Source organism: Zonotrichia albicollis, chromosome 6 (assembly GCF_047830755.1).
Source record: "Zonotrichia albicollis isolate bZonAlb1 chromosome 6, bZonAlb1.hap1, whole genome shotgun sequence".
NCBI lineage: Eukaryota > Metazoa > Chordata > Aves > Passeriformes > Passerellidae > Zonotrichia > Zonotrichia albicollis.
The window spans coordinates 38,376,196-38,400,016 of NC_133824.1; the positions used below are offsets into that span (position 1 = coordinate 38,376,196).

The following is a 23,821-nucleotide window of genomic DNA, read 5'->3' on the forward strand; positions in this document are numbered from 1 at the left end:
AAGAGCAACAGACTGCATCCTAAGGAATTATCCCCTTTTCCAGCCCATTCTCTACTGGGCTGCTGTAATGATGAACTAATGCTGCATTTGCACAAAGTCCCAAACCTGCACAGGTGCAGGAATGGCAGGGCAGGAATGGCCCTCCTTCACTTTCAGGTAAGATGGGCATGTCTGCCTGTGCCAGGCACAGGGTGTACTACGCACAACAATGCATCTTCTGCATGGCAGAAAGCAGAGTGAAAACACGATCCACCTTACAAGCTGATTGTGCAAGAGAAAGGTGAGACCCTGGGGCAGGGTCAGTGCCTGTCTGGATGCAGATGACCTTTCCCAGCCCTGCAGCTCCAGCTGCCCTCCCTCCCTTGCAGCCCCTCTGTCAGGGCAGGCAGCACCGCAACACACGCACAGCACAACGTGAAGTCGCTGAGATGATGAGTGGTGGAAGTGTTTGTACCAGCCACAGAGGGGTGCAGGTGCTTGGCAGCAGCAGCACTTTGATCCTGTTCACACCAGCACGCCTCAATTCTCACATCCAGTGCTCTCCGTGGAGACACTCAGACATGTTTTGCTTAAATGAAGGCACTGCACCATCTGAATCAGTGTTTTTGTGATACTGCAGCCCCAGTGTTTGGTAAGGATCGGGGCAGAGAACACAAGTGGATTTTAACTGTGGTGGCTCCAGCAGCTTTTGGGAGCAATGCCTCACAAATATACCCACTTCCATGTCACTGGAACCACAGCTCAGCCCTGCCTGTCTAGTGCAGGACACTGAACTGGGTACTCAGCAGTACCTCTAACCTTAAGGTAACCAGCAAGATAGATCCAAGCATACACTTTATCCAGAAACTGTAGGAAGACTACAAGGGAAAAACCTCCTTTATTTCAACATTTTAATGAAATATAATAGTTTTTTCTACATGGACAAACATTTGGTTTTACTGGCAGAAGCATCTAGAAGTTCACAACTCCAAATACTGATTTAAGAAGAAGCATCCAAACTTTTAATCTCTAAATCTTGTTTAAGTGGACTTCATCATTCCTTTGTTTCCTTGAAAGAGGTTTGTGGCTTGGGGCAGTATTTTATCCAGAAGATAAACATCTCTTGATGGTTGCACTACAGTTGGCATTCATTCTTTACTGCCTGAAGTCCAGTTTCAAGTTTAAATTAGAGATAGGTTCCACATGGCTTGCAGCACAGCGCTTTTTCCATCTCATTTCTCCAGGGGTGCATAATTCAAAAGCTTCTCAATCAGATCCACATGGGCGAGGAGCATTCTGCGGCAGCAGTATCTCTTCAAGCCAAGGGCATCCAGGGCATCTCTATTAATGAACAACAATTAAAAAACACAACAGATGAAGTGAGTCAGAACCACTTGTAAGCGTTTCCTAAGCAACACACTGATTACTTTGAGCTCAGTCATAGAGGGAAATTTGTTTGCAGTTCAAAGACAGACAGAAATTCAGCATGTGCTGTTAATGCCCTTTTCCACCTAGTGCTGTTGAGCATGTTTGCCCATCCTCCAGCCAGCCAGAGCACAGGATCTGCTGCTAAGAAGGGTCCCCAGCTGCCACCATTTTCAGAGGGCACTGTTTTAACATGTTTCTGTAAACTGAGGATGATTCTTGCCCATTTCACAAGATAAATTTAAGATCTGAGCCACGCTAAAAAGGTGAGATATACAGCAACTAAAATAACTGGGAACACAACCTCCCCCACACAGGGATGCTAATTCTGAGGATGGCTACAATCCTTCCCAGCTCCCATGGGAGAAGGCACTTGGTTATACAACCTGCTCCCCTTGTACATAGAAGTAAGTAGGTGCAGACTGGTCAGAAATCAGTGTTTTACAGCCTTTCCACTGAGTTCCTTTGGAGTGACTGCTCCAGATTCTCATGTTTGGGTAGGGGATGTTGAGTCATCCCAGCCTCAACCACTGCGGGTGTTTCCCATGGCTGTGGCTGTCACCCCTCTAAAAGGTCACGGTACTACCACGATCTTCAGCTGGAACCTCTGCACCATAAATCAGGCTGGTGCTCCTTCAGAAGGGGACATTCATGGGACATGACTGATCTCAGGTCTTTATGATGATACTGATACAATGCAGTGCAATAAAGCATTTGCTCCAAACAAACTTAATTTCCTGGGACTTGTAATTCTCCTGCAGGCATAAGCCAATGGATACTTTTCTAAAATACAAAGGATTGAAAGGAAGACTCTGCCTAAGCTGGACCATGGTAAAAGATTGTTTAGCTTCATGTAGTACAGTCTAACTGCAGGAGCCAACTTCCAGCAGCTTCTCTGATGTCACCCAGTCCTTGCAACCGCTGATAGTGCAGCAGGGCTGCTCGTTCTGGGACAGCACCTGCAAAACTTGTTTTAGATAACTGTAAGAACACTGAGGGGCATTTTAAAGAATGTTTATAAATAACATCACATGATGCCTCAATTTTCCAAAACACTTGAGAACAAAAGCAACTGATGTCTGTTGATATGTAAATTTTAAGAGCTATCTGGAGAATTCTGAACTCTCACTTGCAGTTATCAGAAATGCAAAATACTAACATTGACAACAATTTCCAAAGTCATACTATATGCTTTAAGACAACTTTAGTTGTATTTGCCTTTTCCTCCAGCTTCCAAGGACTTGTGGAAAACCAGCACTTTTAAGAGACAAACAGAAAGGTCTGGGTGTCTTTTTCAACTACTGATTCTTTAGATAAGTCTTCCCATTTTGTCCATCCATTTCTTAAGCTGCCATTAACAGTGATTCCAGTACTGCACTGTAAGATTTTAGCTGTTAGGTATCTGTAAACTCTACTTCTTACCATAATTGCATTAGTTTGAACAAGCACCCCAGAATCAAGCCAATGACCACAACTGTTTTCAAGTGAGCATTTGTCAGAGACAACACAAAACTCCTATACAAAAGCAGAGGAATAATAAAGATAGGGAAAATATTAAAACGCTAAACCCTTCTTAACTTGTAATATTTTTTCCTTCTCTCCCTTTAAAAAACGGATCACGTTGGTGTCAAAGCTGGGTATATGAAAGGGGAAGGGAAGAAACAAACAAATGTGTACAGTTCCATATTTGGGAATGTTTTAGGTACAACGGCCACGACTTGGCAACTTCCACACTGCTTCCCGGAAAGATTCAATGGGAAACAAATACTTTGTTGCCTACTGTAATTTGTAACTTTTGGTTAAACAATCTGAGAATGGTTTTTCGCCTCTCTACGTCTCTTTCATGACGCCACGACCCTGCACTTGTGCCTCTGGCCCTGCCTTGGCAGGGAGGCCGGCCGGGATGATCTCCAGAGCTCCTTCCCAGCCGGGCGGCTCTGGGATCTTGTGCTCTGTGTATCACCCAGGGCGCGACTCGAAGGACGCAGAACTAAAACCCACCCTTCGGTGTACTCCGCCTGCAGAAGGCCGAGGTAGGCTTCCCACTTGTTCCCCACTATCTTGCCGCACGTGAAGCACCTGACCGGGATGATCATTTCTGCGCTGTGCCTGCAACGACACAAACACCGCATCAAACCCCGGCCAAGGGAGCGGACACCGCGCTCAGGGCTGCGCTGCCCCGCAGCTCCCAGGTCCCGAGGGCTCCCTGGAGGCGAGCGAGGGGCCGGCCCCGATCCCGCTCCAGACCTCGCTCCCGCCCTCAGCCCCGCGGCCGCGCGAGCGGCTCCCACCGCGCGGCTCCTCCGCTGCCGATGGCCGCCGGCCGCCACCACCGCGCCCGACCGGGGGAAACCGCGCCGCCGCCGGCCGGCCCGACACGCCGGGCGGGCGGGTTGAGCGGCCCTACTCCCCCCCCACCTACTTGATGGTAGCGGCCCGCGGTACGGCGTCCCCGGCGGCCCAAGAGAGTGCGCGGGCGCGCGCGCGGGGGGGGCGGGCTCGCGGCGGCGCCGGGCGCGCGGCGCGGTGAGTGGCAGCCGGGGCGCCCCGAGCGCTGAGCGGCGGCACCGCGACCGCCCCCGCGCCGCCTCCTCCCGCCGCGCCCGGGCGGGCACTTGTTGCATTGCGAGAGGGCTTCGGCAGCGGGCGGACTTGTCATCCCGTCCTGGCTGAGGTACCGCAGCGGGAAGCGCAACTGGTGGCTGCGGCGCGGCAGCCGCACGCCCGGTCCGGCGGAGGGGAGACGGATGAGGGATGAGGGGTGAGGGATGGGCATCCCGTGGGCAGCGCTGAGGGATGAGCCGGGGCGCCCCGCGCTCCGCCGCGCCGCGGGCAGGGGCGCCGGCGCCGTGTGTCCTTCGCTCCCCCGGGGCAGGGGAACGGCGGGCGGTGGGACTCGCCGCTGTCGCCGTGTCGCGACCCTGTCAGCGCAGCATCGCGCTGTCGCTCGGGGCCGGTTGCCCGCGGTTCGGCGACTCCCTCGGGCGGGAGGCGGCGGCACAGCCCGCTCCCGGCGCTGCGGGGCTGTTCCGCGGCTCCGTACTGCCCGGACAGGCGATGTCTCTCCGGTGGCACTGGCCCTCGAGCCCCGGCCAAGTTGCGGACGCTGCGGTGGCTGCGGGCTTGTCGAGAGTTTCCAAACTCCGGGGCCGGCTGGGACGCGGCGCCGTCCCGTTAGCTCGCGGTGCCGCTGCGCCCGGTGCCGTGACCTGTGCGCGGCCGGGCTCCGCAGGTGTGCGCTGTCCCGGTACCGCCGCTGTGGCGGCCGTGCCCGCACCGAGGGCAGCCTTTCGGCGGGGCCGGGGCCGCTCCCGGCTCGGGCAGCGGCTGGCGGCGGGCAGCGCGGCCGGTCCCGCTGGGCTCCCGCGCCGGGAGCTCTGGGGGCAGAGGATAATGCATCCTGAAACTGCTTCACTCGCATTTCGTTAACGTAAGGATTGGGGAAGCATTCGGCACGGGCAGCGTGTGCTTAGCGGAGGGAAGCGCGCTGCGATGGGTACAAACTTTGGGGACGGGCACCGCTGTTCGGGAGGCTCTGGGATGAAGCATTCCTCTGTCAGTCCTTATTGCTCTCTCGTTTCAACTTTAGCGTTATGCTAATTGTCCTTGGGAGAGCAGAAATTCTCCCCAAGTGCTGTTATTTTCCTGCTAAAGTATCTGTGAGTTGATACAGTGCACAGCGCAGAGCCATTAATGTCAGGCATATAAATAATTGTGTCTTAATGCACAGCTTATGTTAATACGTCTTTCGTGACTATTTTTTGAACGACTGGATTATTGACCCTCTGCACAGAAATGCCAGACCTAACGTGAACCGTAAAAGAGCAAAAAGTTTTGTTTTAATAAATAAGGGCTTGAGGTTGAAAGCATTTTTACAATTCAATTGCTAGTGAAAAGACAGTAATTTTTGCAGTCCCAGGAATAATTATGCGCAGTTGTGAATGGAGCGAATTGACTTGGCATGGAGGGTAGATGAACCTCCTGCGATCTCTAGATTATGATCATTATTGTTATTGTAGGCCAGTGGGAGCAAAACCGTGTCTTTCCTTTTGATCCTTTGATTTCTTTCTTTTTTGGGGGGCAGGAGGGGGTGGGGAGTTGAGAATTTGAAGATTGTGCTTTGATGCATTTTCAGTACTAGGGCTCCAAGGTAATTTTCTCACTGAACTGTGTGGTAGAAGGCATTTGTGTTTGGAGATGGAAATTTGCAATTGAGAGTGAGGAAGAGGGGCTGGAGCTGGGCTTCATAGCTAAGCCACAGCATTAGATATGGGTTAGCATGTTATAGCTGCCTTGTAGAAACGTGCTTGCTTGTTTCTTGAAAACAAAACTGACCTCTAACTTTTGGACCTAGTTCACGTATCTGACTTTGCTTAGCGTCTTTTTTTCAAAGCAAAACGTGCTCGGCATGTTTGCACACCATTACTTTAACTTTGTCATGTCTCTTTGGGTAACCTGCCTTGGCTGGGTGATGGACCTAATGAACTAATAGGTCTTTCATGGCTGTAGCTGCTTTGATCCTAGAAGTTGTACAGAGTTTTATGAACTATGACCTGGAGAGACTGCTACATACCAAAAACATTCTCTGCTTAACTTCATATATCCTCTGCTTCATCTGACCATTTGCCAAGCTGCAGAAGTCTGTTTAGAAGAGCTGTGGGGGAATGTGCACACATGTGACTATTTGGGAATTAGTCAGTGTTTTATGGGCTGTTAGCTCACGCTGATTAGGAGGACTGTAGCTTGAGCCATATGTGGCATTGCCAGCTTTCCACTCTTGTTCAGGTGAGCTGGGTACTGATGGCACTCAGCTGTTGGTGTTTAGTGAAATTTGATCTCTTCAGCCATTCTTTTGAAGAGGGTGGAAAGAATTCAAGAACTGGGTCTCTTTAAGCATCCTTTGAAGAAGAATTGCAAGAATTGAAGTCCCAGCTCTTAGAACCAGAAGTGCAACTCTTTCTCACAGTAAGTTCTTACCACATTTCTGGTCCCTTGCCACCTTCAATAAGCAGCAGTCCTCAAACTGCTGATTCTTTGGGCCTTCAGGCAGCCTGCTGGTCAGAAAACCCACTGCAGCCCTCATCAGCATTAAGCAGAAGAGACTGCCCTAGAATTAATCGAGTTGAAGAAGGCTTGAGAACTGTGGGCTGCTTTCTTGATGTGCAGCTGGAGCAGCTTGAGCAGCTTCTGTCACGTGGATTTGTTGTGAGGCAGCGCAGATAATACACCCGCCTTCTTCCTGTGATTTGAACAGCTTCTGAAAGCTGACAGTGTTCTGACCCACTGTCATTGTTGGGATGAGGCTCCTCCTTGGCATTTTTGGGTGGATTTAGATCTGTAACGTGCAGCTAGGCATCGCTGCTCCATGGCATTGCTGGTGATGGGTACTGAAATCCTCGGCTGGTGATTAAGGAGTCAACCCTGCTTCCTGTTCTCCTATCCACAAAATGCAAGGGAAAATATTGCTGCTTGTTTAAAAAACAAACAGAAATGAAGTCAGTTAAGTGACCTGGCTGATTGAACTACTCCTAAAATACTTCTGTAGCTAGAGTGGCCATATGACCTCGTGCAGTTCATGCTGGCAAATGGTGTCTTTTCTGACCTTGTCTCTCTAATTAGGGCTGGAGGAAAGACTTGTGAGATCTCTGCACTTGCACTGGTAGTGTGAGAAACTGGTAGCTAAAAGGTTGTTTTTACTTTGTTGGCTGCAGTAGGTCAGGTTTAGGTGTGCACCCTCACGAGTCTGGGAAATTTTGACCTTTCGCTACTTTTCACCTCCTGTCGTTGTTCCCTTCCTCTGACTTTGCTTATTCTATGTACATGTAGATAATGGCCAGAACTGAAGATGTGGGTCTTTTAAGATCTGACTTGCCAGTGGTATTCAAGGGTAGGGAATTGTTATTTAAATATAGGACCTTTTAGGGCAACTTTTCCATGAAGGATTGTTTCAGTGCTATTGATCACGATGCAGATTTCTATAAAGCTGTGGGTAGCCCTGTTGGCCGTGCTTGGAGTTAAAAGCTCTCTTGCCTGTTGCTCCCTGTGGTCATTTAGAGAAAATTGCTAACATTCTTTCTCTCCATCTCCAACCAACACTCAGAATCCTGTGCACAATGGCAAAAGTGCCATATTCAGTGTTTTACTCCTCGGATCCCAGTGAGGTCAGAGAGGGAAGAATCCTAAGAGGAAGAGACTCACATGTATTGTGAAATGAGTGGTTAAATAGGACATTAGTAAGGAACTGAAATGTGACATGGAAAGTTTAATGTATATAAATAATTTACATAGCAGTAGAGAGTCAGAGGAAGAGGGAAATATACAAAAAGAAACACGCAGGAGGAAGCTTGGCTGTTTTTTTTTTTTTTCAGGCACATTTTCCACTCCAGGTTTACTAAATCCTGCAGATGTGCTCTTGGGCTTTCTCTAGTCCTGGTTAACTGCTCAGAAGTGTGTCATTCATCCTGTTGCACAAAAGGTGAAGGAAAGTGGCTCCCTCTGGAGCTAGCTGGTATCTTTGGAAGTCCTCCTTTCCCCTCTAAAGCAGGAAGGCTTAAGGAGCAAAGTGTGACATAGAATATAGATTTGTTTCCCCCTTGATTAATTTTTTTAAAGTATTTTTTAGTGAGTGACTTTCTTCCCTCAGCTCCACAGTGCAATTGGGTGTAGTGATGTGACGGTGGGGAGGTGGGGCAGGCAAGGAGAGGCAGGGGTAATGGAAGCAGGAGAGACTTGGCTGCTCTGTAGAGCTTTGTGTTTTTGCTTGCCCCACACACTGTTTAAGAGCTGCTCAGGCCCCTGGATTTAGTGAAACAAATGCTGAAGCTGCTAAGCAAGGAGAAATGAGGAGAAATCTCTCTAAGCTGGGGATGTGACTGCAGCTCTGCTGTAATACCACACAAGCCTGATGCTGCTGATTTCATTAAAAGCGTCATTCAGGGCCTCAAAGCAGGTTTTAATACTTGCTATATGTTTTTTTAAATATGCTGACCTTATCTAGTAAGCCTGTAATATTTGTTGCAATGAAGAACAGCTGCTGCATAAATACATATATAACATCAGTTGCCAATTCTGTAAGCTGTGCTGAGACTGTGACTTGTTTGAAGTGGGGTTGCTATTAAAAGGCAGGTGGCAAGATGTTTATTTTGCACCTTGTTAATTGCTTGTTTTTCCTGCTGTAATTGGCTTCCTAATGGGGGCAGAATGTGCTTGGTTTTGCACACAAAGCTTCATTAGTGACAACTGATGGAAAGGATTCAGAGGGTGGGATTTAGATGAAATATATATATATATTGAGTAACAGATGTCTCTGCTAAATAGAGTATATGAGGAAGTCCTGTAGATGCATCCAAAAATGCAAATGTTTTCCCATGAAACGATGTAAGATGGGCTAGTGTTAGGTATAAGGATTGCTGCCTATTACCTGAGAAGGGGGCAGAGATGTTATTTATGTTATTTTTGTGGGGCAGAGATTTTGTTCTGCTTGACTGAACAGGAGTTAGGATGCTGGGGTGGTGCTCTCTGCTCAGGACTCTGGGCATCCAGGTATTCAGAAAGAGATCTTTGAGGATCTCTGTGGCATGTTTAGACTCTGCTCCTGCTGACAAACTGGAAGATGGTGAGCAGTGGTGGAATTTTGTGACTCTGTAAGCTTTGTGGAGCCATCCCTGCCTCTTGTGTTCAAGAGCTGTTCCACTGGGCCCTTGCAGGCAGGACAGGTTGGTGGAGAAGCACAGCTGGACATCCGTGATCCTGGCTGTGCTTACAAGTGAGAGCTAGGGGTGGATGCTCCACGAAGACAGTTCTTGTTTCAATAATGACTTTTTTTTTTTTTTTTATGTGGTGTAAGAGAGTGGTCTGAGAGTCCTCAGGATGGTCATCTGACACCATTGTGTTGGAGGCCATCAGATTTTTGTGCTGCTCAGTTTAATATGTTCTTGTACCTGTAGAGGTTTTATGAAAGTTTCACCTGCTGTAGGTGAAAGGTGAGTGCACTTGTGTGTGTTTATGTATGCATGTGTATATAAAATAATTAATGAAAGGATAAGATGGCTCTTCATGGGAATGAAGCCCTCCTGTCCCCTCCATTTTTTTTTTAAGCACTGTGATGGGATTGAAAAATAGACCTATCTATTCCCTACTTTTATGCTTCCTCAGATGCCAGTATTTAACTAGTTTAAGACTGGATTTATCTGTCATGTTTTTTCTTAGAAAGGTGACTTCAAGGCAAAAGTATTGCCAGTCTTGGATTGACAAATTTTATAGGAAAAAGTATTTATTACATGAATATATCACAGCCTAATTGACTGTTTCATGTTGGAGGGGAAGAGTAATATCCTGAGGCAGCATTTTAATCAGAAACATCACAAGACTGCCCATCAGCTCTACTCTTCCATGTAAGTGTCCTTAGATGACAAAATAATTCCCTTTCTTGGGATAGTGCGTTTAATTTCTGCAGAATCTTTTTTCCCCCCAGAGTGAGGAATGGGCTGTGTAGTTGAGGTGAGGGCAGGACTTGTCAATTATTAAAGCTTGAAGGGAAAAGCCCCAAGGTGGTGTTCTTCCATGGAGACAGGACTGCATATTCCCACTGAGCTCATGGATGTGTTTTGCCTCTGATGTGCTCCCTGCCTTTGGCTGAGAGCCCTTTTCTCTGGCTCTGTACACAGGTCCCCTCCCATCAGGGTTTATCTCTAGACACTGTAGGGAGCCATCCCTCTTGTTGTACTTTACCATAGCATGGATGAATTTCTGAATTCCAATGAAAAGGAGCAGGGGGGAAGATGTTCTAACTTAGTTTTAAGTCTTATCTCTGAGGTTCTCATAAGTGATGATGGATGTATTTGGAGCACAGGATTAAAGAGCAGGCTCTGCTGAATGCTGTCCTTTGGGGGATGCTTATGTCTGTAATCAGACTTGGTGCTCGGACCTTTTCTTCCATTTGTCTTCTGGCCAGTCTTGCACCTTGCAGGCCTTCATGGGAGTGGGAATAGAAAGTGATTGCTGTAAGCAGGAGAAAAGATGCATCTTGCTGAGTACTTTATCTCTTGACAGTGGCCAGTAGTGGCTGCTTAAGGAAGCAGATAAACATGAAGCAAGTGTGCAGTATTAATGAAGTGGGATGCATTTTGTATTTCATGTCAGTCTGTGTCTGTAATCTTTTTCCAGAACTGGGCAAATAGAGAAGAAAATGTATTTTTTCTGATTAAAGCAACTTCAGCTTGGGCATGTCAGCCTGCTGTGTCCAGATTAAGGTGCTAGATGAAAGCTGGATGTCTTAAACCATTTCTAAAGCTGCCTCTGCTATGCACTGTGTTCTGGTGAAAGACAACTATTTCTGGAAAAGTCCCTGGCAGTGTGCAGAGCCTGAGATCTCCCAGTGTACAGGCCTTCCAGCATGGATGTGGGGAGGAGGACAGACTTGATGCATTGGGTACGGCGTTATCACTCAGCAGAGTGGGCTGCTGTGCACCTATCATAGTGCCATCCACAGGGAATCGTCCATTGCTTTGTTTATTGAGCTGCTGTTTTTAAAATTAAAAACAGCCAAATGTTTCATAAAATATTAAGAGGTGCTGCTTTAGTGCCTCTCATCAGATTAAGTATGTCACTTTCTGTGTCCTTAGGGTGATGAAGCCCATCAGCTTGGTCGTTCTCTCACCTTAAGCATGCATTAAGGTGACATGCTTCATCTCACAAGGGATGCTGAAGCTATCACACTGCAGAACTGGGAACCGTAGGGGTCCTGCACTTTAGCTGTGGCTTCTCAAATGAAATTTTGCAGAAGTAATACAGTTTGCTTTGTACCAGTGAATTCCTTTTTGTTAGGGAAGTGCTTTTTTGAGCAAAAATATTGAGGTAATACAGTGGTAGACACATGCACAGCGACTGCGCTGCAGGAAAGAAAGAAATTGCGGCATGTTTTATATGAAAGACCAGGGACTGTTGCGTTTCAATGGCTAAAAGAGAGAGGCCCTGCATTCCTCAAACACCTTTTATGAATATGGATTTTGAAGTTGTTTTGCTTGCAGGTGAATTTCTTTTTTATTCAAGAGCCAGTTCTAGCATTTTAATCATGGCACAGTGGTGCTGGTGTAGCGGAGCGTTGGGAAGCTGTGGGGAGTGGCAGCCCCAGGACTGAGGAGGGTCTCAGCTTGCTGCAGAGAAGCCCTGAGGGCTGCACAGTGGTGGAACACAGCATGGTGGAGCTGGGACCGAGCCACGGGGGGCTTGCTTTCAATGAGTTTTCCATAATCTCTTGCCTCCACCCAGCAGTTCAGCACTCTTTAGCATTTGTATAGTGTTTGGAAATGCTGCATCATTACTGAGTTTAATAGTCTAGAAGTTCTAATAAATTCAGGATATGAGACCAACTTGACTTCTGAATTTCCTGGATTTGGGTTGCATTGCCTCTTTTAAACTCAGTCATGGCCCTCGTGGCTGGTTACTCCAGCGTTCCTGCTGTGTGCAGCAAAGTCCCACCTGTGTGCACATCAGGGAGCTCTTACTCAGGAGCCTGCTCTGAAGGGCAGCAGCTCCTCTGTCTGATCTGATACCGCTGCTGCAGCTTCGCTTGGTGGTGGTGCGGGGGAATAATAAAGTACAGCCTTCAATCATGCGACCTGATCAGAGGGGGTTGTCTCTGGTGATGGATAAGTCCTCCTGGAACAATAGGCTGCTTGAGCTGTGCCCAGGGACTGCTGCGTTTGCTTGGGGTTTTGCATTAATTTTTGGCCTGAATAAAAAGAACTGTGAGATCAAGGTTGCAGTTTTGTTTGCAGCTTGCCTTCAAACCTAAAAACCCAGCCTGATCTAAAAGGGTCCTTTACTGTGTATGTCTCTGTTCTGCCCAAAACTATCTGTAGAGCATTTCCCCCTTCTCCTTTAGGATATGCTGAGTATTTTGGGTGCCCCAAAATTATTTTGATTCTGTAAGTTTTCTCTCTTCAAAATAGGCATAAACAAAGATATCTTTTTGCATTTCACCCTTGTGAAACGTATTTCACCCACCTGGCCTGAAAAGTGATGTGCTGAGAGCACAGACATGGTTTCTTTACCCTGAGATGTCCCCCCAGCCACAGCTTTTTCCTAAAAGTCCCTTGTATGACCTTGTCAAGGTGCTTTGCTTCTTTTCTTCATTTATCACATTTGCCATTCTCAGTAGAGAAGCTAAAAAGCTTAATATTAAGAAAGTGCCTGTATCCTGTGAAAGATAGCTTTTTCTGTTGGTATTGAGAAGCCTTGGAAGATGAATGTGTGTATAAATTCTGTTTAGCTCTGTAATAACTGAGTTGTGCAGTGGTTTATCTGCAATGTGGTGAATCTTAGCCATGGGCAGTGTTACACAAAGGATGCCCCTGCCTCTATGGGGCCAGAGGTGTGTTTGGCTGTATTTGCATTTCTGCAAAGGAGGGTGTTTTCCTGCTTCTCTGTTGGGTAACATCCTCAGTGTGTGGGGTCAGTTTAAAGCAGAAATGATTGTTCTTCTTAAAATATTTGCTGAACAAATATATTTTTTTCTTCTGTTCTGCAAAACAAAATGGTATGTGGGTAAAAGCAAGGCTTTTCCCCCAGCACATGTGCAACTGCTTTATGGATTGCAGAGCAGTCTTTGGAGCACAGAAGAGCTATTGCTGCTGTAGGGAAGTGCCAGCATGGTGCCCTATTTCCAGCATTCTTAACTTCAGTCGTGGTGGTGGTGGGCTGGAGCTGTGCTGCAGCGGCTCTGCTTGTACTGCTGCTGTTGTTTGGGCATTCTGCCTTTGTCAGGGAATCGGGACATCTGGAGGAAAGGGATTCTGGGATGAGTAGGACTTCTTTGTCGCACACAAGAGAATTTCTTACTTGGAGAATGGATAATAGAATGCCTTTATAGGAGAAAGTGAGAACTGCCCAGAACATCCTGGTCTCCTGCTAGAGGTGAGGACACAGAGTTTTGCTCAGAAGTAGAAGTTTTCTTCATCTGAATGCAGTGTTAGGCTTTCTAAAATTTGTCTGTGATCTCTTACTGTTCTATTGAGGTTTTATCTTTCTTTGCTTTCTCTGTCAGTAAATGACCATTTAATTTTGGCAGTGCCCTACAGTTCAAATTATAGTTGGGGCCAATTTATTGTGGATCTGTTTAGCATCAGTTTTATTGTTTGCCTGCATTCCTGCTCTGCTGTGGGATTGTCATTGCAGTGCCTTTTGGGTATCCTTTTTTTGCTGTCACTGGCCTGACTCCTAGGGCTTGAAAAGCTGTTTGAGGATTCCTCTGGGAGCCTAAGGGCCTTATTGGAAAGAAATCAAATTCTCATAAGTTCCTGAGAAAGCTGTCATAAACCTTGTGGCTGCTGGGTTATTGCCAGGTCCTTAATTCATGGGACACACGATGAGCCACTGCTAGACAATATTGGTTTCGGGTTCTTTTGTACTGTATTGTGAAAGGAGAACCACTTCTGGGCCATTGTTTTAGCCAGTGTAAGAACACACAAGATTTTCTGTAAGGAAGTATTTACAGTTTATTAAGCATTGCTTTCTGCCTTTTTTATTTTCCTTGCTAGAGTTCTTTCTCTGTGCACCCAATTCACCTCTGCAGGTTTCAGTCCTAGCAAGGATTCATCCAAAGTCAGACTGCTTTTGCACTGTGGCTTTTGGCAATGGAAGCCCCACTGACCACGCATGGGAGTCAATTTAAAGGGAAGTGCTGCTGTGGGTGAGCCAGCTGTCCTTTACTGCTGTCCAAGTTGTCTGTTACAGTGAGGAAAATGGTTTTGATGACCCCTCCTGGTAGTATTTCTTTTGTAGATATATAATTTGTTGTGGTATTCATATTTTCTGGAAAAATCCCTTTGCCTGGGATTTTTCTCCTGGGGAGCTGAGAAGCCTCAGAGAAAAAGGAAAACAATAATTATCTGATTTGTTTCTCCTGTGTTTTGCTGCTTTGGAATGTGTTTGGAGATTGTTTACCAACAGGTGGTTATTTCATAGGTTTTTGCTGTGAATTGTTTTGACTTATTGGCCAACAGTGCCAAGCTGTGTCAGGATTCTGGAAAGAGTCATGAGTTTTCAGTAGTATATTTTTAGCCTTTTGTAAGTATCCTTTCTGTATTCTTTAGTATAGTTTAGTATAGTATTCTTTAATATAATGCAGTATCATAAAATAATAAATTAGCCTTCTGAGAACATGGAGTGAGATTCATCACTCCTTCCTCCCAATGCGCACCCCGTAAATACAATAGTTTATTCTTTTGGCAGGCTTTTGATTAAGTTGCAGAGTTGCTCTGGTCCTTCATATTTGCTCCATGCTCTCAAGGCATTTGGTAGTTAATTGTTCCCTTCTGTGCTTCTGCAGTGAAAGGGGTGAAAGTCAGAACTACCTTATTTGCCTCATGGAGTCTCCTTTTGCTGCTGACTCATGGCTGTGTCCTGCTCGTGGTGGACAGTATTTGGTACAACCAAATTTTGAATAGCTAGTAATGAAATTTTAATTTCCCATGGGCAAGCAGTACTCCACCCAAAGAGCTTGCATTCTGTGCTGGTGCAGTTTTCTGGTTTTAGTTTAGACCCACTGCCTTACACTCTACCCATGGGGTGAGAAAGGGCTGGATTAAAAAGTTACTCAGTAGAGTATTGAAATGTCATGAATGTGCTTTCAAACTAATTTCAAATACTTAAATTCAAAATGAAATGTGTCAGTGTGTTGAAATTGTTTGATACATCTCTCTGTTTGGGACTGAACTGGGATGGAATCCAAACCAAGCCATGAAAGATCCCTGGAGGGAAAAGTGCAATGCAAATTGGAGGTAGCAAAGTCAGTCTGAGCTTTGGTTTGGCTTTGTCTTTGTAGTCTCTGAATGTGTGCCAGCTATGGATGAACAGCAGTAGGACAAATATTTAGGTGCTGCTGTACAGCCTATGGAAGTTTTATTCACTGGCATGCATTACCAGATCTGAAAAATTGTGTTTCCATCACAGCCCACGCCACTTAATTTCAGCACAGTGTTCTGCCAGCCCTGAAACGTGTGTGTATTTGCTTCTAGAGAGCTTGCTCAGATACAGGGCTTGGTTCCATCTATTTCTCCGTTTTCTTGGCTTGCCTTCTGCAGATAAGATAATAGTAATAATAAAAAGCCCTGGAAAAATCCTCTCCAAAGTGCTGCCATTACAGCTGATATACTGATGGTTTTAGCAGTCATTTAAGTTGTTTGCTTGGTGTCCCCCTTTTTCCCCCTCCTTTTTTTCCCTTGATATGGATCATCTTGTTTTGATTTACCAAATGTGAGGATTTACATATGACAGTTCTACCATGGAGCTGAGCATTTGGTGAGCTGCATGGATGTTGTGGCAGCTCAGGACTTGTTTCTGAGCCACAGTTTGGAAGAGCTGGTGTGTAAAGGACTCAAGTATTGTGGAGAAAGGTTTTCTGAAATCCAATATGCCAAGCTGCCTGGGTGTTAAGACTTAAGGGTCAGAATGGACACAACAAATTTGGGGGACTGGGAAGCAAAGAAGTCAGCAAGGTTGCAAAAAGCCTGGAGAGTGTTTTGCACCTGTGAGTGCAAGTGCATGCCTGTGTGCAGGTGATGAGAGAGACGTGACTGTTGGTAGTTCTAGATTTGAACAGTTTGAATTGCCACAGATGCACAGGAAGTTGTTGCTCACTAGTCTGGCCTTGATTTGTCAGCAGGCGTTGATGCATTGGGATGAATCTGTTAGGTTCTACCCAGCACACAGCCTGCAGCTTGTCCGAGTGGCGTGGACTGGACAGGGTGTGTAACAAGGAGGAAATTATGTCAGCGGGGTGGGAAAATCCTCCTGTGGCTTTTTAGGGCAGACTACTGTGGAAATGTAAGAGAATGGGTCGATGATAGCCATGAAGGGAGTCAAATCAGGCACATGAATTATGAGTGTGCAAGGCTGAAAATTCTGTCTGTAGATGCTTGGTTCATCCTCTGAAGGCAGAGGTCTCATCCTGAACAGTTTCGTTCCAGGACAGGGTGTGTGCAATGACCATATGAGGTGTATGAGTGAGTGTGTTATGGCTGTATGAGGTGTATGTGTAAAATTGCCTTTCACAGTGTCCTGCTGCTGCAGGGTGGGTCAGACTGGCTCCCCTCCTCTGCTCATGCCAATGAAAATAAATTGCCCCATCATGACTTGTGAGGAAAGCAGCGTTCTGTCATCCTGCTGGAAACATATCCAGCCTTTCCTGTGGTTTTGGACGTTGCTTCTAGGCAGGTCACAGAGCCAGCTGGGCAGGGAGGTAGCCAAGCTGTCACTTCTGCAGTCTTCTTACTCGTGGCTGCTGAAAGGAGCTCTTCTCTGAACAGTGGGCAGTGTGTGTTTTTCCTGACCCTTTCCCCTCCCTCCATCCCCTGATTACAGAAGACAGCCCTGTTGCCCCTGCCAGAGAAGGTGCTGTTTACTTTTGCAGCTCATGGAAGAGAAGAGGCATAGCACATTTGGTATTTTGTACCAGAGACTTTTTGCACCCCTCCTGTTTAATTTCATTTCTGTTTTCTCTTTAAAATCTTCACAGAGAAAACAATGATGCTTTAATGACACAGGAGGAAGGGAGAAGAAGGAGCCTTCTCTCTTAGTTTTTTGTTGCTTATGTGTGTCACTGATGAAATAGTGTGTGAGTGTCAGTGTCTCTCTACACAGTGGTGTGGAACAAGTGCCTCAAATCTGAGTTATATTTGGGGTAGCTGCTGGGGAGGGTCATGGGCAGGGCTGAGGAGAGGCAAATACTGAAAGCTGGAGCTGGGAGCCGCTGAGAGAAGGGGGCTGTAGCTGTCCTACTTCTGTCCCCTGCCTGTTTGTTCTTATTTCATTTTTGCCAATTCAATAGCAGAGCACAGGAGCAGATACTGAGTGTGATTTAAGGGGGCTTGCTGCCTTCTGCTTGCAATAGGACCTCAAGCCTTCTGGGCTTGTTTGTGCTCTCATTTCATGCTGGTCATGTTGTTGTCAGTGATCAGCCTTGCCTGCCCCTGTTTTCTTAGGTTTATACAGCTGCTCTGTCTGAGTTTTCCTGTGTTGCTGGAGATGTTTTCTCTCACCACTTCTCTGTGTGTTTAGGGCCAGGAATGTTGGGACATAAAATCTCCCTGTGCTCTTTTCTTTGTCATTGTTATGCCATGATCAGTTTGTGTTCTGAGAACACCTCTGGTTATCAGTCATGTTCATGAGTAGGTCAAACCTCTGCTAAAACAGGGCTTATATTATGAGATGTGAGGCAGCAAGTGAGGTGCCAGCAATTCAGTGTGAGGAGCTGTGGCTTGAGTCCAGGTTGTGGTGCCATATTGCATCTGCTTGGCTGGTCCGTGTCCTGGTTGTGCCTTTGCTGTTTCCCCTGAGCATCTGAGTTGATTGAGCAGGAGTGAGTCACTGCAGTGTTTCTGGGTTACTAGTGCTGCATTTCTGAGCTTTCTGCCAGGGAATGGAACTGTTCTGAACAATCACAGTAAGGTCACCCATTCATGTCTTTGAGCTGCTACTTTTCCCTTGGTATGATATTGTTACTATTTCCAAAAAGCACTGTTTCTAAGAAAAACTGCAATTCAGTTCTTAAAAAAAAAAGTTGTCTTTGCTGGAAATTGGCATTTGGGTGAAGGTTACATTTATCCTTGTGCATGTGGTATGGGCTGTAAACAAAGTTTATCCCGCTGTTTTTCAGAAGGAGTCACAAAGCAGCTTAAAACATAGATTTCTGTGTGTCTCTGGGAAGTACATTTACTTTTATCCAAATTGAGCATTGCTACTCAGATTTAACAACAGTACAGGCTAAGTAAGAGAGCATAATATTAATACTGTCTAGTTGACCTTGTGCAGTTCAGCTGTTCCTAGTACCTGCCACTTAGTTGATGTGTCTGAAATACAAGGTTCAGAGATGCTAATGTCTAGGTGATTTCCATCTTGGTGGTAAGAGATGTCCATCCTTCTCCCCTTCCATTAGAAAAAGCTGACTGTGGTGATCTGCTAAACTTGGGTATTTAATGAGTGCCTAAAGCTGGGCTGGATGGAATCAAACCTAGTGTTGGAGAGCAGTGCATGGGAGGCCCATAGTGCATGTCACTTTCTGCAGCTCTGGTGCTGCTTGGGTTAAAGAAAACTCTGCTTATACTTCTGTAGAACCACTAAAATCTGGTTTCAAGTTGGATCTGTTTCTCTTTTTTTTTTTTTCCTAGTCCAGAGTCTGGTCCTATGCTGCTAGTGATATAAAGGGAGATGCCTCTTGCTTTGCATGTACACCTTGATGAGTTGTTGTTGGGCCATTAAATCTCCTTTAAGTCAGGAAGCAAAGCTGCTGCTGGCAAGCTTAGCAGCTCAACAAGCAGCATAGAGCTGACATTTGGCCCTCAGTGTGGCATAGCACTTGCCTCTATCTCAGACCACTGGTAATGATTACCCAAACTCAGCCAGAGACCTCAAATAAGGCAGAGTCTTGACCACAGGAACTTCCTTAAGAGAGGCCAGAGGATGTTGGTAACATCTACAGCTGAAAGACAGCGGTGTGACACCTTGCTAGTTCCTACACTTTCTCACTGTTTGTCACTTGTTCAGAATTAGGCTTCTCTCCTAGACCTTCTTATCTATTCCCACACCCAGTCTGAGGACTGGAGATGAGCAGAGAAACATCATGTCGGCCCAAAGTTGTACTAAATAAATAAACTGAGGGGATGCTTTCCTTAACCTTTCCACTCATTACATCTGCTTGTGATGTACCAGTCAACCACTGGGTGTCTCTGGGCCATGCACAGCTCCAGGCAGCATCCAGTCCCTGGAAAGCTGGCACTGGTTGCACTTGTTTTGGTATGTGGCTGCAGTTTCTGTTCTTGTTTGAAGGGCATCATGTTCCTTTCTAGGCTGTCCACCCAGAATGTGTCTTCCCTGACCATGGAGCAGGGTACACACTGTGGGAAGGCAGCACCCTGGATTGCCAGGAGCTCCCGTTCAGAGGCCAGCAAATTCTCCAGACTGATTTTGCTCTATTTCTGTTTCTGAACACCATATCCCTTACTGCGCTGGGCTGTGTGGGGGTCTAGAATAGGAGAATGTTAGCACAGCAGCTTTGCTACCTTTCCCTTTTCCCCTTAGTTGTGACAGGTTTACTCTTGCATGCACACCCAAGTAGATAAATAATCTGTCTCTCAATAGAGCTCTGCTAGCCACAGTATTTTCTTCAATTCCATGGAACGAGTTAGTTTTTCATTATGATGCTGAAAGGTAAAAGACAGACTATTCTCTGCTTTAAGAATGCAGTGATAGAAGGTAAAGCTTTCATTAAACATGCCTGGCAGAATTTATATACATAAGTATCTGGACCGTAGCTAATATATTTTGAAAGACAAGGGAAGAACACAGCTTTGTAATAGCCAGCATTTTGTGTTTGGATGGTTAATCAGCAGTAGAGAAAAATAATTGAATTAATTCTTTCATGGACTAACTGCAGAAAAAAATTCCAAACTATTAATGTCTCTGGCTGTAGGGTAATTCTTCTCTTTTTTCCATCCTACAGCCATCTACGGTTGACGTCTCTGTGGTTTGCAGGTGATGGTATCCATGTTGCAGCTTTCATTGCTGGTGAAACAGCTGACCTGTACCTGGAGCTCTTTCCTGCTGACTTGGCTTTGAGTTGGTAGCTGGTTATGCTGGATGGTGCTTTGTCATTAAATAGATAAATTCACCAGCAGCAGGAGGCATTGTTTGGTTCCAGCACTTGCTTATGTGCTCTTTGCATAAATGGTGAGACAGGATTTTGTTGGTCTCAGGCTGGGATTTGAGCCTGCCTGAGGTGGGTACTGGTAAGTTTTGGGGCTGGTCAGGATATTACTCAGTGCTTTGCTGTGGGATGTCTGGCAGAACAAGTGCTGGACCTGGGATTAACTGATTTTATAGATTTCAAGCAGTCATTGAAGTAAGATGAGCAAAGGTGGGTATGTTGTGCTCAAGACTGAATAATAGGAGTAATATTTTTCTCTGAATTGGTTTGATGGCAGCACTTGAGTACTGCAGTGGATAGAAGAAACACGCTGCACATAAGCTGCTGGTAATATCTTGCTGTAGCATTCAGAGCAGCATGCTTTACAGTTGTAGGGGAGACGAAAGTTCTAACTATACAGACATAAAATAATTCTGGTCAGCTGCTTGTGTTCAGGGCTTAGCCTTGCAACAGCATGAAACAGAGCTCTGTCCATAAATGAAGCACTTAGGTGCCAAAGATTCATTACCAGTTGGTTACAAGCTGCTGTGTAGAGACAGCCATAGTGTTTGGCTTGGATAAACACCCCACATTTGGATATGGAGGGAGGGATGGTTCTGTGCTTTCCCAGATCATTGGGATGTAGGATAGCAGTTTACAGTCTGTGGCAGAAGAGCAGGAGCTGGGGATCAGGACAGTGCTGTAGTTTCCATACTATGGAGTCAAAAGAGGATGTCTGACCAAATAGGATGGGTTACCCAGGACTTTTGGAACAGTCAGGGTTGAAAATCATGAACCCAGTAATTGTATTACAATTAGAAAAAAAAAGTTTATAAATCTGTCCCTTGTCTTGCTTTGGAAACTCAATGCTCACCCAATTGCAGGCACAAATACAAGTTACAGATCTGACACTGGTTTCTGTTTAATCCTCCTCCATTTTCAGTCTATAGAAGTTATTTCACTTCCACAGAGGCAGAAGCTTTTGTTTTACTGGCACCAATCCATGTGGCTGTGGGCAGCTGTATTTGAGAGTGAAGGGTCATGCTGCTATGTTTTCCTGTTACCAGTGTGTATCAAAGAAAGGACCAATTTGCTTTTGGAAGGTGCTATATAAACTTTTTTGTTTAAGTAGTTGAAATTGCCATATATTGAGAGACAATGTTTATCATAAAAACAAAACATTCCTTGTATCACTTGCCAGACACATGATAATGGAGGAGCTGAATGGAACAGGTCCATATGGATGTAATACGGATAAATTGCTGCTGCTGAGGCGGTGAACAAAGGGGAACTGGACAGAACTTTCCAAAGAAGAGAAAGTAAATATCCTGTAGCATTTATGCTCTTGTAGTCTGGATCTCTATTCAGCAAAGCACTGACAAATCCCTGTTCAGCTGAGCATTCAGAGGTACATTTCCAAAGGTTTTCAAGTCTATGAAGGCACTGAGAAGAGCACTTCAAAGGGCTTTCAAAGTGTATTTGTTCTAGATACCTTGTACCTAAAAGACCCGTGGAGAATTTCCTCCTTAGTCCTTGTTAGTCCCTTTCTTTGGCTCTGAGATCCATCTTGCATGGGGCCGCCTTAGCCAAGGCGGAGCAGCATGTGCCAAAGAATTTCTCTGAACTGAGGCTTTTATGATATCACTGATCAAAAAAAAAAAAGTGATGGGGAGCAGAACCAACCAGAACAGGGTTGTTAGTAGGGCCAAGCACACAAGTAAGAGAGGATGCCAAGCCCAGTGCTCCTGGGGACAGGACTGCCCACAGGGGCAGCAGCTCAGGAGCCTGCCCTGGGCTGGTGGGGCTGCTTTGCTTGGCGCAGGCATTCCATGAGAAGTACACTGCAGAGATTCGAAGGTGTCACAGCCATTAACTAAGTGGGAACTTGAATGACAAAACGCTCCCTTACGCTGCTCAGGCTTGGCAGGAGCAGAGGTGTCGGGGCGCTGCTGCTGCTGCGGCGCCTTGCGGAGCCGTGGGAGCCTGTGACAGAGCGGAGCAGGTGTGAGCACTCCAGATCATGACTAAGTGACGTCTCGGCTGATGAAAGAGTGCTGTTTTCTTCCTTTCCCTTCAGTGTTTTCTTCCAAATATAATTTGCCTCCATTACGTACTTTTCTCTCTTATTTACAGTTACTGATGGCTTGCAGCTTTGTCAGCCTATTCCTGCTGCAGGCATGGAAAGGAGGGAAATGGCCTTTGGTCTGTTGGTTATCAGAGACCCCCTAAGCATTGGGGCACTGCACAAGAGAAGAAAGCTCTTGGTCTAGGGAATATGTCCTCTGAGTGGAAGAAGATTGGCAAGGTCTGTCTCCAGCATACCTGGAGCTGGGAATGGAATCCATGTCTCCTGGGTGCTTAATCCAGCTTCCCAGGTTCTAAAAGGCACACTGTGTGGCAGTCTTTGCTGCCCTGCTGGTTTTTATTTTTTTATGTGTTATACATTTTAGCTGCTGCTCTCTGGAAATAACTATTATGTTGTGGCAATTTCAGCTGGGGAATTTTACTACTTGGGTGTGCAAGTAAATGGAATGAAAATCTTTAAGACCTGAGGTTCCTAGTAGAAGCTGGGATTCTCTTCCTGAAGCTTGTGGATTGACACAAAGTCTGGAGGAGGTAGGCTTACAAATGTCCTACTTAGGTTTCCAAAATTGCCCCAGGCTACAGATTTGACTGTTTTTTAAAAATGTGTTTTGGTATTGAATTCCCATACAGAGCGGCCATTAATGCAGCTAGCTTCTATTTTCCTTATGCCAGGGAAAAACAGAAAAGAGTGGGATGAGGAAGACCAAGGATTATTCTTGCCCTTTTGGCCTGAAACCATTTCTTTTGTAAAGTACCAACTCATTTCTTAATCTGCATAGGTTTACTGACTGTTCCTCAAGGCATTGGATCAGGGTATTTGGAGCAGCTGGCACAAGTCGTAAAGAACAGAAGCTCCTCCATTACACCTGCAATAGGGATTTCCCACTGCCTCTCAAGGATATGTTTGTATACAGAAATAGGGGATGTTTGACTTCTGGGTAAACAGAACTATACTTATTAGCTGAGGCTTTTTAGTCATTCTTATTTTCCTCATCTGAAAATATCTACATGAAACCACTTGCTTTTTTGAATGTACTGAGTTTGTGTGGCCAGGTTTTGTATTGGTGGGAGGCTACAGGGGTGACTTCTGTGAGATGCTGCCAGAAGGTTCCCCCATGACTGGACAGGGCCAATGCCAGCTGGCTCCAGGATGGAACAGCCAGAACCAGCTGTCCCAAAGTGGCCAAAGGGATATTCCAGTCCATGTGATGTCTGCTCAGCAATAAAAGCTAAGAGAAAGGAGAAGCAGGGTGGCATTTGTTACTATGACAATTGTCTTCTGGAGAAGCCTCTATACATACTGAAGCTGTGACTCCTGGGAAGTGGCTGAATATTTCCTGCTGATGTGAAGGAGGGAAATAACTTTTATTTTCCTTTGCTTCCATGCACAGCCTTTGTTTTTGCTTTATTAAGCTGCCTTTATTACCCATAATATTTTAAAATCTTATTTTCTTCTCCCTGAGTCCTGTTGAGGAGGGAATTGATAGGGTAACTTGGTAGGCACCTGGTATCAACCCACCACACTGAGACTTTCTGGCTTTAAAAGACAGATGTTCTTATTCAAGTGTGCAATTTAAGAAGCCCTCTGTATGCTATAAAGTACATTGTACAAAGTTTGTCCTGTAAACAGTGAGGGCTCTTGAAAACGTG

General features: G+C 45.9%; 2 protein-coding genes across 4 annotated transcripts in view; one reads left to right on the top strand and one right to left on the bottom strand.

Annotated features, from left to right (window-relative positions):
* Window positions 1–858: 858 nt before the first annotated feature.
* POLR2L (RNA polymerase II, I and III subunit L) lies at window positions 859–3,870 on the bottom strand. Of its 3 annotated transcripts, none has more exons than XM_074543288.1 (3): window positions 3,827–3,870; window positions 3,406–3,513; window positions 859–1,320 (listed from the first exon to the last, which is right to left on the bottom strand). In XM_074543288.1, exons 2-3 carry the CDS (start codon window positions 3,498–3,500, stop codon window positions 1,212–1,214), a joined length of 204 nt encoding a protein of 67 aa, XP_074399389.1. In that variant the 5' UTR covers window positions 3,501–3,513; window positions 3,827–3,870; the 3' UTR covers window positions 859–1,211. The 3 variants fall into 3 exon arrangements, with proteins under 3 accessions (XP_074399389.1, XP_074399388.1, XP_074399387.1); XM_074543287.1 differs by lacking the exon at window positions 3,827–3,870 and adding an exon at window positions 3,696–3,826; XM_074543286.1 differs by lacking the exon at window positions 3,827–3,870 and adding an exon at window positions 3,652–3,809.
* Window positions 3,871–3,937: 67 nt separating this feature from the next.
* Window positions 3,938–23,821, top strand: part of TSPAN4 (tetraspanin 4) — a 422,379-nt gene continuing 402,495 nt past the window's right edge. The window contains exon 1 of the mRNA XM_074543280.1: window positions 3,938–4,078. The gene's annotated coding sequence lies outside the window, so the exon portion shown is untranslated. The remainder of the gene's footprint in view (window positions 4,079–23,821) is intronic.

Coding starts and splice junctions, on each gene's coding strand:
- POLR2L (XM_074543288.1), bottom strand. CDS start 3,500: ATGATCATCCCGGTCAGGTGCTTCACGTGCGGCAAGATAGTGGGGAAC. Junction 1,321..3,405: donor CAGGCGGAGTACACCGAAGG/GTGGGTTTTAGT, acceptor GTTCATTAATAG/AGATGCCCTGGATGCCCTTG.